The 17,263-nt window shown below is 54.0% G+C and overlaps 1 protein-coding gene across 1 annotated transcript in view; it reads left to right on the top strand.

The window, feature by feature from the left end:
• Positions 1-17,263, top strand: part of LOC116936956 (chromosome-associated kinesin KIF4-like) — a 210,960-nt gene that overhangs the window by 160,628 nt on the left and 33,069 nt on the right. The window contains 4 exon segments of the mRNA XM_076056569.1: positions 7,683-7,773; positions 10,385-10,551; positions 11,458-11,681; positions 15,999-16,174. Of these exon segments, the coding sequence (XP_075912684.1) occupies positions 7,683-7,773; positions 10,385-10,551; positions 11,458-11,681; positions 15,999-16,174 (658 nt within the window).

The raw sequence follows: 17,263 nt of genomic DNA, 5'->3' as shown, positions 1-17,263 counted from the left end.
TGTCTACCTTCATAGACGCTGCTAGCTGCTACTAACAGTCACTTGCCCCCTACAGCCTGCTAGAGGCTACACGGGGGACCTTTGTCTGTGGCAGCCTTCATAGGCACTGCTGCTGCTACTCGCTACTAAGAGCACTTGCCCCTTCAGCCTGCAGAGGCTACACGGGGGGCCTTGTCTGTGTATACTTTCATAGGCGCTGCTGCTGCTACTACTCGCTACTGGCAGCACTTGCCCCTGCAGCCTGCTAGAGGCTACAGGGGGGGCCTTTGTCTGTGTCTACCTTCATAGACGCTGCTGCTGCTACTAACAGCACTTGCCCCCTACAGCCTGCTAGAGGCTACACGGGGAGCTTTGTCTGTGGCAGCCTTCATAGGCGCTGCTGCTGCTACTAACAGCACTTGCCCCTGCAGCCTGCTAGAGGCTACACGGGGGAGCTTTGTCTGTGTCTACCTTCATAGACGCTGCTGCTGCTGCTACTCGCTACTAACAGCACTTGCCCCTGCAGCCTGCTAGAGGCTACACGGGGAACTTTGTCTGTGTCTACCTTCATAGACGCTGCTGCTACTACTCGCTACTAACAGCACTTGCCCCTGCAGCCTGCTAGAGGCTACACGGGGGAGCTTTGTCTGTGTCTACCTTCATAGACGCTGCTGCTGCTGCTACTCGCTACTAACAGCACTTGCCCCTACAGCCTGCTAGAGGCTACACGGGGGAGCTTTGTCTGTGTCTACCTTCATAGACGCTGCTGCTGCTGCTACTCGCTACTAACAGCACTTGCCCCTGCAGCCTGCTAGAGGCTACACGGGGGAGCTTTGTCTGTGTCTACCTTCATAGACGCTGCTGCTGCTGCTACTCGCTACTAACAGCACTTGCCCCCTACAGCCTGCTAGAGGCTACACGGGGGAGCTTTGTCTGTGTCTACCTTCATAGACGCTGCTGCTGCTGCTACTCGCTACTAACAGCACTTGCCCCTGCAGCCTGCTAGAGGCTACACGGGGGGCCTTTGTCTGTGGCTACCTTCATAGGCGCTGCTGCTGCTACTCGCTACTAAGAGCACTTGCCCCCTACAGCCTGCTAGAGGCTACACGGGGGGAGCTTTGTCTGTGTCTACCTTCATAGACGCTGCTGCTGCTACTAACAGCACTTGCCCCCTACAGCCTGCTAGAGGCTACACGGGGGAGCTTTGTCTGTGTCTACCTTCATAGACGCTGCTGCTGCTACTCGCTACTAACAGCACTTGCCCCTGCAGCCTGCTAGAGGCTACACGGGGGGAGCTTTGTCTGTGTCTACCTTCATAGACGCTGCTGCTGCTGCTACTCGCTACTAACAGCACTTGCCCCTACAGCCTGCTAGAGGCTACACGGGGGAGCTTTGTCTGTGTCTACCTTCATAGACGCTGCTGCTGCTGCTACTCGCTACTAACAGCACTTGCCCCTGCAGCCTGCTAGAGCTACACGGGGGGCCTTTGTCTGTGGCTACCTTCATAGGCGCTGCTGCTGCTACTCGCTACTAAGAGCACTTGCCCCCTACAGCCTGCTAGAGGCTACACGGGGGAGCTTTTGTCTGTGTCTACCTTCATAGACGCTGCTGCTGCTACTAACAGCACTTGCCCCTACAGCCTGCTAGAGGCTACACGGGGGAGCTTTGTCTGTGTCTACCTTCATAGACGCTGCTGCTGCTACTCGCTACTAACAGCACTTGCCCCTGCAGCTGCTAGAGGGCTACACGGGGGGCCTTTGTCTGTGGCTACCTTCATAGGCGCTGCTGCTGCTACTCGCTACTGGCAGCACTTCCCTACAGCCTGCTAGAGGCTACACGGGGGACCTTTGTCTGTGGCAGCCTTCATAGGCACTGCTGCTGCTACTCGCTACTAAGAGCACTTGCCCCTTCAGCTGCTAGAGGCTACACGGGGGGCCTTTGTCTGTGTATACTTTCATAGGCGCTGCTGCTGCTACTACTCGCTACTGGCAGCACTTGCCCCTGCAGCCTGCTAGAGGCTACAGGGGGGCCTTTGTCTGTGCTACCTTCATAGGCACTGCTGCTGCTACTAACAGCACTTGCCCCGCAGCCTGCTAGAGGCTACACGGGGGAGCTTTGTCTGTGTCTACCTTCATAGACGCTGCTGCTGCTACTAACAGCACTTGCCCCCTACAGCCTGCTAGAGGCTACACGGGGGAGCTTTGTCTGTGTCTACCTTCATAGACGCTGCTGCTGCTACTCGCTACTGGCAGCACTTGCCCCTGCAGCCTGCTAGAGGCTACACGGGGGAGCTTTGTCTGTGTCTACCTTCATAGACGCTGCTGCTGCTACTCGCTACTAAGAGCACTTGCCCCTGCAGCCTGATAGAGGCTACACGGGGGACCTTTGTCTGTGTCTACCTTCATAGACGCTGCTGCTACTCGCTACTGGCAGCACTTGCCCCTGCAGCCTGCTAGAGGCTACAGGGGGGCCTTTGTCTGTGTCTACCTTCATAGGCACTGCTGCTGCTACTAACAGCACTTGCCCCTGCAGCCTGCTAGAGGCTACACGGGGGAGCTTTGTCTGTGTCTACCTTCATAGACGCTGCTGCTGCTACTAACAGCACTTGCCCCCTACAGCCTGCTAGAGGCTACACGGGGAGCTTTGTCTGTGTCTACCTTCATAGACGCTGCTGCTACTACTCGCTACTAACAGCACTTGCCCCTGCAGCCTGCTAGAGGCTACACGGGGGAGCTTTGTCTGTGGCTACCTTCATAGGCGCTGCTGCTACTAACAGCACTTGCCCCTGCAGCCTGCTAGAGGCTACGCGGGGGACCTTTGTCTGTGTCTACCTTCATAGATGCTGCTGCTGCTACTCGCTACTGACAGCACTTGCCCCTGCAGCCTGCTAGAGGCTACACGGGGGACCTTTGTCTGTGGTCTACCTTCATAGATGCTGCTGCTGCTACTCGCTACTGGCAGCACTTGCCCCTGCAGCCTGCTAGAGGCTACACGGGGGAGCTTTGTGTCTACCTTCATAGGGGCTGCTGCTGCTGCTACTCGCTACTAGCAGCACTTGCCCCTGCAGCCTGCTATAGGCTACACGGGGGACCTTTGTGTCTACCTTCATAGGGGCTGCTGCTGCTGCTACTCGCTACTAGCAGCACTTGCCCCTGCAGCCTGCTATAGGCTACACGGGGGACCTTTGTCTGTGTCTACCTTCATAGACGCTGCTGCTGCTACTCGCTACTGACAGCACTTGCCCCTACAGCCTGCTAGAGGCTACGCGGGGGAGCTTTGTCTGTGTCTACCTTCATAGGCGCTGCTGCTGCTACTCGCTACTAACAGCACTTGCCCCTGCAGCCTGCTAGAGGCTACACGGGGGACCTTTGTCTGTGTCTACCTTCATAGACGCTGCTGCTGCTACTCGCTACTAACAGCACTTGCCCCTGCAGCCTGCTAGAGGCTACACGGGGGACCTTTGTCTGTGTCTACCTTCATAGCCGCTGCTGCTGCTACTCGCTACTGACAGCACTTGCCCCTGCAGCCTGCTAGAGGCTACACGGGGGACCTTTGTCTGTGTCTACCTTCATAGCCGCTGCTGCTGCTACTCGCTACTGACAGCACTTGCCCCTGCAGCCTGCTAGAGGCTACACGGGGGCCTTTGTCTGTGTCTACCTTCATAGATGCTGCTGCTGCTACTCGCTACTAAGAGCACTTGCCCCTGCAGCCTGCTACAGGCTACACGGGGGAGCTTTGTCTGTGTCTACCTTCATAGCGCTGCTGCTGCTACTCGTTACTAACAGCACTTGCCCCTGCAGCCTGCTAGAGGCTACACGGGGGACCTTTGTCTGTGTCTACCTTCATAGACGCTGCTGCTGCTGCTAACAGCACTTGCCCCTACAGCCTGCTAGAGGCTACACGGGGGACCTTTGTCTGTGTCTACCTTCATAGATGCTGCTGCTGCTACTCGCTACTGACAGCACTTGCCCCTGCAGCCTGCTAGAGGCTACACGGGGGACCTTTGTCTGTGTCTACCTTCATAGACGCTGCTGCTGCTGCTACTCGCTACTGGCAGCACTTGCCCCTGCAGCCTGCTAGAGGCTACACGGGGGAGCTTTGTGTCTACCTTCATAGGGGCTGCTGCTGCTGCTACTCGCTACTAGCAGCACTTGCCCCTGCAGCCTGCTATAGGCTACACGGGGGACCTTTGTCTGTGTCTACCTTCATAGACGCTGCTGCTGCTGCTACTCGCTACTGACAGCACTTGCCCCTACAGCCTGCTAGAGGCTACGCGGGGGAGCTTTGTCTGTGTCTACCTTCATAGGCGCTGCTGCTGCTACTCGCTACTAACAGCACTTGCCCCTGCAGCCTGCTAGAGGCTACACGGGGGGACCTTTGTCTGTGTTCTACCTTCATAGACGCTGCTACTCGCTACTAACAGCACTTGCCCCTGCAGCCTGCTAGAGGCTACACGGGGGACCTTTGTCTGTGTCTACCTTCATAGCCGCTGCTGCTGCTACTCGCTACTGACAGCACTTGCCCCTGCAGCCTGCTAGAGGCTACACGGGGGACCTTTGTCTGTGTCTACCTTCATAGCCGCTGCTGCTGCTACTCGCTACTGACAGCACTTGCCCCTGCAGCCTGCTAGAGGCTACACGGGGGGCCTTTGTCTGTGTCTACCTTCATAGATGCTGCTGCTGCTACTCGCTACTAAGAGCACTTGCCCCTGCAGCCTGCTAGAGGCTACACGGGGGAGCTTTGTTTGTGTCTACCTTCATAGACACTGCTGCTGCTACTCGCTACTAACAGCACTTGCCCCTGCAGCCTGCTAGAGGCTACACTGGGGAGCTTTGTCTGTGGCAGCCTTCATAGGCACTGCTGCTGCTACTCACTACTAACAGCACTTGCCCCTGCAGCCTGCTGGAGGCTACACGGGGGAGCTTTGTTCTGTGGCAGCCTTCATAGACGCTGCTGCTGCTGCTGCTCGTTACTAACAGCACTTGCCCCTACAGCCCTGCTAGAGGCTACACGGGGGACCTTTGTCTGTGTCTACCTTCATAGGCGCTGCTGCTACTAACAGCACTTGCCCCTGCAGCCTGCTAGAGGCTACACGGGGGAGCTTTGTCTGTGGCAGCCTTCACAGGCACTGCTGCTGCTACTCGCTACTAACAGCACTTGCCCCTGCAGCCTGCTAGAGGCTACACGGGGGATCTTTGTCTGTGTCTACCTTCATAGGCGCTGCTGCTACTCGCTACTGGCAGCACTTGCCCCTGCAGCCTGCTAGAGGCTACACGGGGGAGCTTTGTCTGTGTCTACCCTCATAGGCACTGCTGCTGCTACTCGCTACTAACAGCACTTGCCCCTACAGCTTGTTAGAGGCTACACGGGGAGCTTTGTCTGTGTCTACCTTCATAGGTGCTGCTGCTGCTACTCGCTACTAACAGCACTTGCCCCTGCAGCCTGCTAGAGGCTACACGGGGGACCTTTGTCTGTGTCTACCCTCATAGACACTGCTGCTGCTACTCGCTACTAACAGCACTTGCCCCTGCAGCCTGCTAGAGGCTACACGGGGGAGCTTTGTCTGTGTCTACCCTCATAGGCACTGCTGCTGCTACTCGCTACTAACAACACTTGCCCCTGCAGCCTGCTTATTATGTTAGACTGTTGTTGTGTTAAACTCTTTGTTTTTGTGTTATACAGTTGTGTTAAACTGTTGTTGTGAAACTGTTGGTATGTTAAACAGTTTGTTGTGTTAAACGTTTTGTTCCCGTTAATGTCTTGTTGTTGTGTTAAGCTGTTGTTGTTGTGTTATACGATTGTGTTGAGCTGTTGTGTTATACAGTTGTGTTGAGCTGTTGTTGTTGTGTTATACCCTTGTGTTAAGCTGTTGTTGTTTTGTTATACAGTTGTGTTGAGCTGTTGTTGTGTTAAGGTGTTATTGTTGTGTTTAGCTGTTGTGTTTAGCTGTTGTTGTGTTATATAGTTGTGTTAAGCTGTTGTGTTATACAGTTGTGTTTAGCTGTTGTGTTATTCAGTTGTGTTAAGCTGTTGTGTTATTCAGTTGTGTTGAGCTGTTGTTGTGTTATACAGTTGTGTTAAGCTGTTGTTGTGTTATTCAGTTGTGTTAAGCTGTTGTTGTTGTGTTATACAGTTGTGTTAAGCTGTTGTTGTGTTTTACAGTTGAGTTAAGCTGTTGTTGTTGTGTTATTCAGTTGTGTTAAGCTGTTGTTGTTGTGTTATACAGTTGTGTTAAGCTGTTGTTGTTGTGTTATACAGTTGTGTTAAGCTGTTGTTGTTGTGTTATACAGTTGTGTTAAGCTGTTGGTGTGTTATTCAGTTGTGTTAAGCTGTTGTTGTGTTATACAGTGTGTTAAGCTGTTGTTGTTGTGTTATACAGTTGTGTTAAGCTGTTGTTGTGTTATTCAGTTGTGTTAAGCTGTTGTTGTTGTGTTATTCAGTTTGTGTTAAGCTGTTGTTGTGTTATACAGTTGTGTTAAGCTGTTGTTGTTGTGTTATTCAGTTGTGTTAAGCTGTTGTTGTTGTGTTATACAGTTGTGTTAAGCTGTGGTTGTTGTTGTTGTTGTGTTATACAGTTGTGTTAAGCTATTGTTGTTGTGTTATACAGTTGTGTTGAGCTGTTGTTATACAGTTGAGTTAAGCTGTTGTTGTGTTATACAGTTGTGTTAAGCTGTTGTTGTTGTGGTTATTCAGTTGTGTTAAGCTGTTGTTGTTGTGTTATTCAGTTGTGTTAAGCTGTTGTTGTGTTATACAGTTGTGTTAAGCTGTTGTTGTTGTGTTATTCAGTTGTGATAAGCTGTTGTTGTTGTGTTATACAGTTGTGTTAAGCTGGTGGTTGTTGTTGTTGTCTTATACAGTTGTGTTAAGCTATTGTTGTTGTGTTATACAGTTGTGTTGAGCTGTTGTTATACAGTTGAGTTAAGCTGTTGTTGTGTTATACAGTTGTGTTAAGCTGTTGTTGTTGTTGTGTTATACAGTTGTGTTGAGCTGTTGTTGTGTTATTCAGTTGTGTTAAGCTGTTGTTGTGTTATACAGTTGTATTAAGCTGGTGGTTGTTGTTGTTGTTGTGTTATACAGTTGTGTTAAGCTGTTGTTGTTGTTGTTGTTATACAGTTGAGTTAAGCTGGTGGTAGTTACTTTTTTTTTCCCTTTCGGTAAAGTCACGTAGGTGAAATAAAATAGACCAATTAAATCACGACGTTTCGGAGCCCTAACGGTCACAGAGATTCTGCCGTGACTGCTTCCACCTGAAGACAGAAGCCTTGTGTTGCAGTCACGAAAGCTTCCAACCTAAAGCTGGTGGTTGGTTATTCTTAGTTTTTTCGGTAAAGTCACGTTGAAGAGAAACAACAAAATAACAAAATATATATAAAACAATAAAAAAATTCTCACGACGTTTCGACCATAACTCAAACGTTTGAGTTATGGTCGAAACGTCGTTGAGTTAAGTTTTTTCGGTAAAGTCACGTTGAAGAGAAACAACAAAATAACAAAATATATATAAAACAATAAAAAAATTATCACGACGTTTCGACCATAACTCAAACGTTTGAGTTATGGTCGAAACGTCGTGAGAATTTTTTAATGTTTTATATAAATTTTTTGTTGTTTCTCTTCAACGTGACTTTACCGAAAAAACTAAGAATATGAATTACTGCAGTCACGAAAGCTTTAAATCAAAATCTGGTGGTTGTTGTCGTGTAGATTTACAGGGAGGACATCATCGACCTGCTGTGCGTGAGCAAGGATCGACCCCCGCTGTCCGTCAGGGAGGACCCCAAGGAGGGCATCAAGGTGACCCGGTCTCCTCGTTGTCACGGTTTTAAAATCGGTGGCCACTCGGCCCACACGTGTGTCTGCGTGTGCGTGCGCGTGTGAGCGTGTGGAGCGGTGGTGTAGCGGCTAGCGCTACGAACCCGGCGACACGGATCGATTCCCGCTCACGGCCGACACCCGGTGATGACGGATTATCTGAACCGGTGCCGGGCCTACCCGAGGTCGACTCGGCCTCAAATGAGAGTGCCTGGTGTAGCGGTGCGTGAACATCGCCACTGGGGAGACAAAGGCGGCCGGGCACGTGCGGTGCTGGCCACCCACCGCCTCGTGTTGCTGTGCCGGCCTTCATTGGTAATCGCTTAAACAGCACTTGCCCCTAGAGTCTGTTACAGGCTATATGGGAGATCTTTGTTTGTCTTGTACGTACAGTGAGGGAAAAAAAGCATTTGATCCCCTGCTGATTTTGCACGTTTGCCCACTGACAAAGAAATGATCGGGCTATAATTTTAATGGTAGGTTTATTTGAACGGTGAGAGACAGAATAACAACAACAAAATCCAGAAAAACGCGTGGCAAAAATGTTATAAATTGATTTGCATTTTAACGAGGGAAATAAGTATTTGACCCCCTCTCACCATGAGTGGTGGACAGTCCTCTAACTCGGGGCAGGACACCTGCCAAACAACAGGATGTGGCTCTTCTTCTGAACAACAGAATGAAGGGGGCATGGGGAGCGTGGCGGTGAGGTGTGGGAAGCTGCAAGCCCCAGGCTACTTTGGGCTGTCCGTCTGCTACAGCAGAGGTGTGGGGAATTCCCGCAAGACCTACATCTCTGCTTTATTAACCTGGTCAAGGCCGATGATACCATCAGGAGGCCTGGGCTCTGGGTTGTTCTTCCTGCTTTCGGAGTCCCTGACCCGCTGCTCACGATCATTTAGGACCTTCATGATGGTGAGCGGCCCCGGGTAAAACTACGTGGAGCGGCTCTGGCTCCTGCCACCATGAGGGGTGGACAGTCCTCTAACTCGGGGCAGGAGACTTCCAAACAACAGGGAGTGGCTCTTCTTGCGAAGAAGATAATGAAGGGGGCCTGTGGTTGAACTTTTGCGCAGGGCGCAGCCCACCGTACTGAACGGAGGTGCGGTTTGCGGAATGAGAACAACACCAAACACAACAACACGAACAAGGAGCAGTTCTGAAGAGATTATTAGTTTGTCAATCTGGACGGTGACGGTGACGGTGACGACGACGATGATTTAAAAGTGGCGTGGCTCCCAGCGGCTTGCCAATATCGGGAGGAAGGCGCGTCCAGACGGCCGCGGCGGCGGCGGCGGCGATGGCCGTTGCGATCGCGGGGACGGGCGACGGTGCCACGTGGCCCGTCGCGGCGTCTGCTTGCCGGCCTCCGTCGGTCGCGTCCCTGCTCGCCGACGCGCCGTCAGCTCCGTGGGAGTCTCCGTCGCTGCACAACGTTGCGTCGAGCTGGAAGCCCTCTCTCCCTCTCTCTCCTTAGCTACTTCCTGTCTCCCTCTCTCTCTCCTTAGCTACTTCCTGTTTCCCTCCCTCTCTCTCCTTAGCTACTTCCTGTCTCCCTCTCTCTCCTTAGCTACTTCCTCTCTCCTCTCTCTCTCCTTAGCTACTTCCTGTCTCCCCTCCATCCCTCTCTCTCCTTAGCTACTTCCTGTCTCCCTCTCTCTCTCTCCTTAGCTACTTCCTGTCTCCCTCTCTCTCTCCTTAGCTACTTCTGTCTCCCTCCATCCTCTCTCTCCTTAGCTACTTCCTGTCTCCTCTCTCTCTCCTTAGCTACTTCCTGTCTCCCTCTCTCTCTCTCTTAGCTACTTCCTGTCTCCCTCCATCACTCTCTCTCCTTAGCTACTTCCTGTCTCCCTCTCTCTCCTTAGCTACTTCCTGTGTCCATCACTCTCTCTCCTTAGCTACTTCCTGTCTCCATCACTGTCTCTCCTTAGCTACTTCCTCTCCCTCTCTCTCTCCTTAGCTACTTCCTGTCTCCATCACTCTCTCTCCTTAGCTACTTCCTCTCTCCCTCTCTCTTTCTCCTTAGTTACTTCCTGTCTCTCTCTCTCTCCTTAGCTACTTCCTCCCTCCCTCCATCACTCCCTCTCCTTAGCTACTTCCTGTCTCTCTCCCTCTCCTTAGCTACTTCCTGTCTCCTTCTCTCTCTCTCCTTAGCTACTTCCTGTCTCCCTCTCCTTAGCTACTTCCCTGTCTCTCTCCTTAGTTTCTTCCTCCTCCTCGCACCCCTCTTCCACCCTTTCTATCCTCTCTCTCTCCTCCCTGCATCTCCTCACCTCCCTCCCTCTCCTCCCTCACCTCACCCCTCCTCACCTCCCCTCCTCAACCTCCCTCCTCACCTCCCTCCTCACCTCTCTCCTCACCTCCCTCCTCACCTCCCTCCTCACCTCCCTCCTCACCTCCCTCCTCACCTCCCTCCTCACCTCCCTCCTCACTCTCTCTTCCTCTCTCTCCTCCCTCCTCACCTCCCTCCTCACCTCCCTCCTCACCTCCCTCCTCACCTCTCTCCTCACCTCCCTCCTCACTTCTCTCCTCCCTCACCTCCACCCCCTCACCTCACCTCTCCTCACCTTCCTCTCCCTTCCCCCCCTGGTAGATCTGTGGCCTGACGGAGCGAGTGGTGGCGTCTGTGGAGGACATGGTGCGCTGCTTGGAGCAGGGCAACCTGGCACGCACCGTTGGCGCCACTGCCATGAACGCTCAGTCCTCCCGCTCGCACGCCATCTTCACCATCGCCATCGAGCAGCGCGGCAAGGAGGACAGGTGGGCGGCGTGGCGGTGGTGGTGTTGGTGGTGGTGATGATGGGGGTGATTGATTGGTGATGGTGGTGGTGGTGGTGGTGGTGGTGTGATGGTGGTGATGGTTGTGGTGGTGGTGGTGATGGTGATGATGATGGTTGTGGGGGTGATGGTGGTGGTAGTGGTTGTGGTGTTGGTGGTGGTGTTGGTGATGGTGGTTGTGGTGTTGGTGATGATGATGGTTGTGGTGATGATGATGGTTGTGGTGGTGGTGGTTGTGGTTGTGGTGTTGGTGATGATGGTTGTAGTGATGATGATGATAATGATGATGGTTGGTGGTGTGGTAATAATAATGATGGTTTGGTGGTGGTAATAATAATGATGGTTGTGGTGGTGGTGATGATGGTTGTGGTGATGATGATGGTTGTGGTGATGATGATGATGATAATGATGACGGCTGTGGTGGTGGTGATAATAATGATGGTTGTGGTGGTGATGATGATGGTTGTGGTGATGATGATGATAATGATGACGGCTGTGGTGGTGGTGATAATAATGGTTGTGGTGGTGATGATGATGGTTGTGGTGATGATGATGGTTGTGATGATGATGATAATGATGACGGCTGTGGTGGTGGTGATAATAATGGTTGTGGTGGTGATGATGATGGTTGTGGTGATGATGATGATGGTTGTGGTGATGATGATGATGATAATAATGATGACGGCTGTGGTGGTGATAATAATAATGGTTGTGGTACTGATGACGACGATGACGACGACGACTGTGGCTGTAGTAGCGGCGACGACGACGACGATGGTCGTGGTGTCCCTGCGTGTGTCCCCCGTGCCCCCCGTGCCCCCCGTGCCCCCCGTGCCCCCCGTGCCCCCCGTGCCCCCCGTGCCCCCCACCCCGCCCCGCCGCCCCCAGGGAGAGCCACTGCCGCAGCAAGCTGCACCTGGTGGACCTAGCCGGCTCGGAGCGCGCCAAGCGCACCAAGGCGGAGGGCGACCGCCTGCGCGAGGGCATCACCATCAACCGTGGGCTGCTGGCGCTGGGCAACGTGATCAGCGCGCTGGGCGAGGAGGGCGCGGGGCGGCGCAACCACCACCACGTGCCCTACCGCGACTCGCGGCTCACGCGCCTGCTTCAGGGTGACCGCGGGATGCACGCGGGAGGGAGGGAGGGAGATGCACGAGGGAGGGAGATGCACGCGGGAGGGAGGGAGATGCACGAGGGGAGGGAGGTGCACGAGGGAGGGAGATGCACGAGGGAGGGAGATGCACGAGGGAGGGAGATGCACGAGGGAGGGAGATGCACGAGGGAGGGAGGGAGATGAGGGAGGGAGGGAGATGCACGAGGGAGGGAGATGCACGAGGGAGGGAGATGCACGAGGGAGGGAGATGCACGAGGGAGGGAGGTGCACGAGGGAGGGAGGGAGATGAGGGAGGGAGGGAGATGCACGAGGGAGGGAGATGCACGAGGGAGGGAGATGCACGAGGGAGGGAGATGCACGAGGGAGGGAGATGCACGAGGGAGGGAGGGAGATGCACGAGGGAGGGAGGGAGATGCACGAGGGAGGGAGATGCACGAGGGAGGGAGATGCACGAGGGAGGGAGGGAGATGCACGAGGGAGGGAGATGCACGAGGGAGGGAGGGAGATGCACGAGGGAGGGAGGGAGATGCACAAGGGAGGGAGGGAGATGCACGAGGGAGGGAGATGCACGAGGGAGGGAGATGCACGCGGGAGGGAGGGAGATGCACGAGGGAGGGAGATGCACACACAAGATGCACGAGGGAGGGAGATGCACGAGGGAGGGAGATGCACGAGGGAGGGAGGGAGATGCACGAGGGAGGGAGGGAGATGCACGAGGGAGGGAGATGCACGAGGGAGGGAGGGAGATGCACGAGGGAGGGAGATGCACGAGGGAGGGAGATGCACGAGGGAGGGAGGGAGATGCACGAGGGAGGGAGATGCACGAGGGAGGGAGGGAGATGCGCGAGGGAGGGAGGGAGATGCACGAGGGAGGGAGATGCACGAGGGAGGGAGATGCACGAGGGAGGGAGATGCACGAGGGAGGGAGATGCGCGAGGGAGGGAGATGCACGAGGGAGGGAGGGAGATGCGCGAGGGAGGGAGGGAGATGCACGAGGGAGGGAGATGCACGAAGGAGGGAGATGCACGAGGGAGGGAGATGCACGAGGGAGGGAGATGCACGAGGGAGGGAGATGCACGAGGGAGGGAGATGCACACAAGATGCACACACTATGCACGCAAGATGCACACGCACACAAGATGCACACACACACACTATGCACACACACTATGCACACACAAGATGCACACGCACACAAGATGCACACGCACACACTATGCACACACAAGATGCACACAAGATGCACACGCACTATGCACGCACGATGCACACACGTGTCACGCTCGTGCCATGCATGTGGCACGCTCGTGCCATGCATGTGGCACGCTCGTGTCAGTCATGTCACGTACAACGCCCGTACGTCTCTCTCAAGCTCTCTTTCCCAAGCTTTCTCTCCCCGTCTCTCTACCGCCCTGATAGTGACCTGCGTGTGTGTGTCTCTCCGTCCCTGTCTCTCGCTCTCTCTCCAGACTCTCTGGGAGGTAGCAGTGTCACCCTCATGGTGACCTGTGTGTGTGTGTGTCTCTCCCCGTCTCTCTCCATCCCTGTATCTCGCTCTCTCTCCAGACTCTCTGGGAGGTAGCAGCGTCACCCTCATGGTGACCTGTGTGTGTGTGTGTGTGTCTCTCTCCATCTCTCTCCATCCCTGTATCTCTCCAGACTTTCTGAGAGGGAAACAGCCTCACCCTCATGGTGACCTGTGTGTGTGTGTCTCTCTCCATCTCTCTCCATCCCTGTATCTCTCCAGACTTTCTGAGAGGGAAACAGCCTCACCCTCATGGTGACCTGTGTGTGTCTCTCCCCGTCTCTCTCCATCCCTGTATCTCTCCAGACTCTCTGGGAGGGAAACAGCCTCACCCTCATGGTGACCTGCGTGTGTGTGTGTGTGTCTCTCCGTCTTTCTCCATCCCTGTGTCTCTTGTTCTCTCTCCAGACTCTTTGGGAGGGAACAGCCTCACCCTCATGGTGACCTGTGTCTGTCTCTCCCCGTCTCTCCATCCCTGTCTCTCTCCAGACTCTCTGGCAGGGAACAGCGTCACCCTCATGGTGACCTGTGTGTGTGTGTCTCCGTCTCTCTCCATCCCTGTATCTCTCCAGACTCTCTGGGAGGAACAGCCTCACCCTCATGGTGACCTGTGTGTGTGTCTCTCCCCATCTCTCTCTGTCCCTGTATCTCTCCAGACTCTCTGGGAGGGAAACAGCATCACCCTCATGGTGACCTGTGTCTGTCTCTCCCCGTCTCTCCATCCCTGTCTCTCTCCAGACTCTCTGGCAGGGAACAGCCTCACCGTCATGGTGACCTGTGTGTGTGTGTGTGTCTCCCCGTCTCTCTCCATCCCTGTATCTCTCCAGACTCTCTGGGAGGGAAACAGCGTCACCCTCATGGTGACCTGTGTGTGTGTGTCTCTCCCCGTCTCTCTCCATCCCTGTATCTCTCCAGACTCTCTGGGAGGGAAACAGCGTCACCCTCATGGTGACCTGTGTGTGTGTGTCTCTCCGTCTCTCTCCATCCCTGTATCTCTCCAGACTCTCTGGGAGGGAACAGCTTCACCCTCATGGTGACCTGTGTGTGTGTGTGTGTCTCTCCATCCCTGTCTCTCGCTCTCTCTCCAGACTCTCTGGGAGGAACAGCCTCACCCTCATGGTGACCTGTGTGTGTGTCTCTCCCCATCTCTCTCTGTCCCTGTATCTCTCCAGACTCTCTGGGAGGGAAACAGCATCACCCTCATGGTGACCTGTGTCTGTCTCTCCCCGTCTCTCCATCCCTGTCTCTCTCCAGACTCTCTGGCAGGGAACAGCCTCACCGTCATGGTGACCTGTGTGTGTGTGTCTCCCCGTCTCTCTCCATCCCTGTATCTCTCCAGACTCTCTGGGAGGGAAACAGCGTCACCCTCATGGTGACCTGTGTGTGTGTGTCTCTCCCCGTCTCTCTCCATCCCTGTATCTCTCCAGACTCTCTGGGAGGGAAACAGCGTCACCCTCATGGTGACCTGTGTGTGTGTGTCTCTCCGTCTCTCTCCATCCCTGTATCTCTCCAGACTCTCTGGGAGGGAACAGCTTCACCCTCATGGTGACCTGTGTGTGTGTGTGTGTCTCTCCATCCCTGTCTCTCGCTCTCTCTCCAGACTCTCTGGGAGGGAACAGCCTCACCCTCATGGTGACCTGTGTGTGTGTGTGTCTCTCCGTCTTTCTCCATCCCTGTGTCTCTCGCTCTCTCTCCAGACTCTCTGGGAGGGAAACAGCCTCACCCTCATGGTGGCCTGTGTGTGTGTCTCTCTCCCCGTCTCTCTCCATCCCTGTATCTCGCTCTCTCTCCAGACTCTCTGGGAGGGAACAGCCTCACCCTCATGGTGACCTGTGCGTGTGTGTCTCTCCCCGTCTCTCTCCATCCCTGTCTCTCTATCTTTCCAGACTCCCTGGGAGGGAACAGCATCACCCTCATGGTGACCTGTGTGTGTGTGTCTCTCCGTCTCTCTCCGTCTCTCTCCATCCCTGTCTCTCGCTCTCTCTCCAGACTCTCTGGGAGGGAACAGCTTCACCCTCATGGTGACCTGCGTGTGTGTGTCTCTCCGTCTCTCTCCATCCCTGTGTCTCTCCAGACTCTCTGGGAGGGAAACAGCCTCACCCTCATGGTGACCTGCGCGTGTGTCTCTCCCCGTCTCTCTCCATCCCCGTGTCTCCCCAGACTCTCTGGGAGGGAACAGCCTCACCCTCATGGTGGCCTGTGTGTGTGTCTCTCCCCGTCTCTCTCCCCGTCTCTCTCCATCCCTGTGTCTCTCCAGACTCTCTGGGAGGGAACAGCCTCACCCTCATGGTGGCCTGTGTGTCTGTCTCTCCCCGTCTCTCCATCCCTGTCTCTCCCCAGACTCTCTGGGAGATAGCAGCGTCACCCTCATGGTGACCTGTGTGTGTGTCTCTCCCCGTCTCTCTCTGTCCCTGTATCTCTCCAGACTCTCTGGGAGGGAAACAGCCTCACCCTCATGGTGACCTGCGTGTGTGTCTCTCCCCGTCTCTCTCCCCGTCTCTCTCCATCCCCGTGTCTCTCCAGATTCTCTGGGAGGGAACAGCATCACCCTCATGGTGACCTGTGTGTGTGTCTCTCCCCGTCTCTCTCCCCGTCTCTCTCCATCCCTGTCTCTCTCCAGACTCTCTGGGAGGGAACAGCCTCACCCTCATGGTGACCTGTGTGTCTCTCTGCCTCTCTCCATCCCCGTATCTCTCCAGACTCTGGGAGGGAACAGCTTCACCCTAATGGTGGCCTGTGTCTGTCTCTCTCTCCGTCTCTCTCCATCCTTGTCTCTCGCTCTCTCCCCAGACTCTCTGGGAGGGAACAGCCTCACCCTCATGGTGGCCTGTGTGAGCCCGGCCGACTCCAACCTGGAGGAGACGCTGAACACGTTGCGTTACGCTGACCGCGCGCGCAAGATAAAGAACAAGCCGGTGGTGAACCGGGACCCCAGCACGGCCGAGCTGCAGATGCTGCGGAAACAGGTTGGGGGCGGGCGGGGGGTTACCTCCCGACACCAGAGACGCAGACAGAGATTCCGGCCGGCCCCTTCCCCTTACGTACGCTACGTCGTACACGACGTCGCGACAAGCTCGATGAGAATACCGTGCGTGCGCGTTGAACGACCCGGGAAGTCAAAAGATGAAAAATTCACGCGGTGCGATCCGGGGGGCGCGAAAGGTGGCGTGCACAATTCGGCTGTTCGCCGGAGGCGAACCCGAGCTGAAGGCTGCATAGTGTATAGTGTAGTATATAGTGTAGTATACTAGTACAGCACCAGTGTGTAATGTAGTGTACAGTGTAGTGTATAGTGTAGTGTATAGTGTAGTGTACTAGTACAGCACTAGTGTATAGTGTAGTGTATAGTGTAGTGTATAGTGTAGTATACTAGTACAGCACCAGTGTGTAATGTAGTGTATAGTGTAGTGTATAGTGTAGTATACTAGTACAGCACCAGTGTGTAATGTAGTGTATAGTGTAGTGTATAGTGTAGTGTACTAGTACAGCACCAGTGTGTAATGTAGTGTATAGTGTAGTGTATAGTGTAGTATACTAGTACAGCACCAGTGTGTAATGTAGTGTATAGTGTAGTGTACTAGTACAGCACTAGTGTATAGTGTAGTGTATAGTGTAGTGTACTAGTACAGCACCAGTGTGTAGTGTAGTGTATAGTGTACTGTACTAGTACAGCACTAGTGTATAGTGTAGTATACTAGTACAGCACTTGTGTATAGTGTAGTGTATAGTATAGTATACTAGTAGAGCACCAGTGTGTAATGTAGTGTATAGTGTAGTATACTAGTACAGCACCAGTGTGTAATGTAGTGTATAGTGTAGTGTACTAGTACAGCACCAGTGTATAGTGTAGTGTACTAGTACAGCACTAGTGTATAGTATAGTGTAGTGTACTAGTACAGCACTAGTGTATAGTATAGTGTGTATAGTGTAGTATACTAGTACAGCACCAGTGTGTAGTGTAGTGTATAGTGTAGTGTACTAGTACAGCACCAGTGTGTAATGTAGTGTATAGTGTAGTGTACTAGGACAGCACGAGTTTATAGTGTAGTGTATAG

The sequence above is a fragment of the Petromyzon marinus genome, chromosome 76 (genome assembly GCF_048934315.1).
Source record: "Petromyzon marinus isolate PM22_M1 ecotype Great Lakes invasive population chromosome 76, UKy_Petmar_22M1.pri1.0, whole genome shotgun sequence".
In the NCBI taxonomy this organism is placed as follows: Eukaryota; Metazoa; Chordata; class Hyperoartia; order Petromyzontiformes; family Petromyzontidae; genus Petromyzon; species Petromyzon marinus.
Note: the sequence above shows the minus strand (reverse complement) of the source record. Positions and strands in the feature narration are given on the sequence as shown.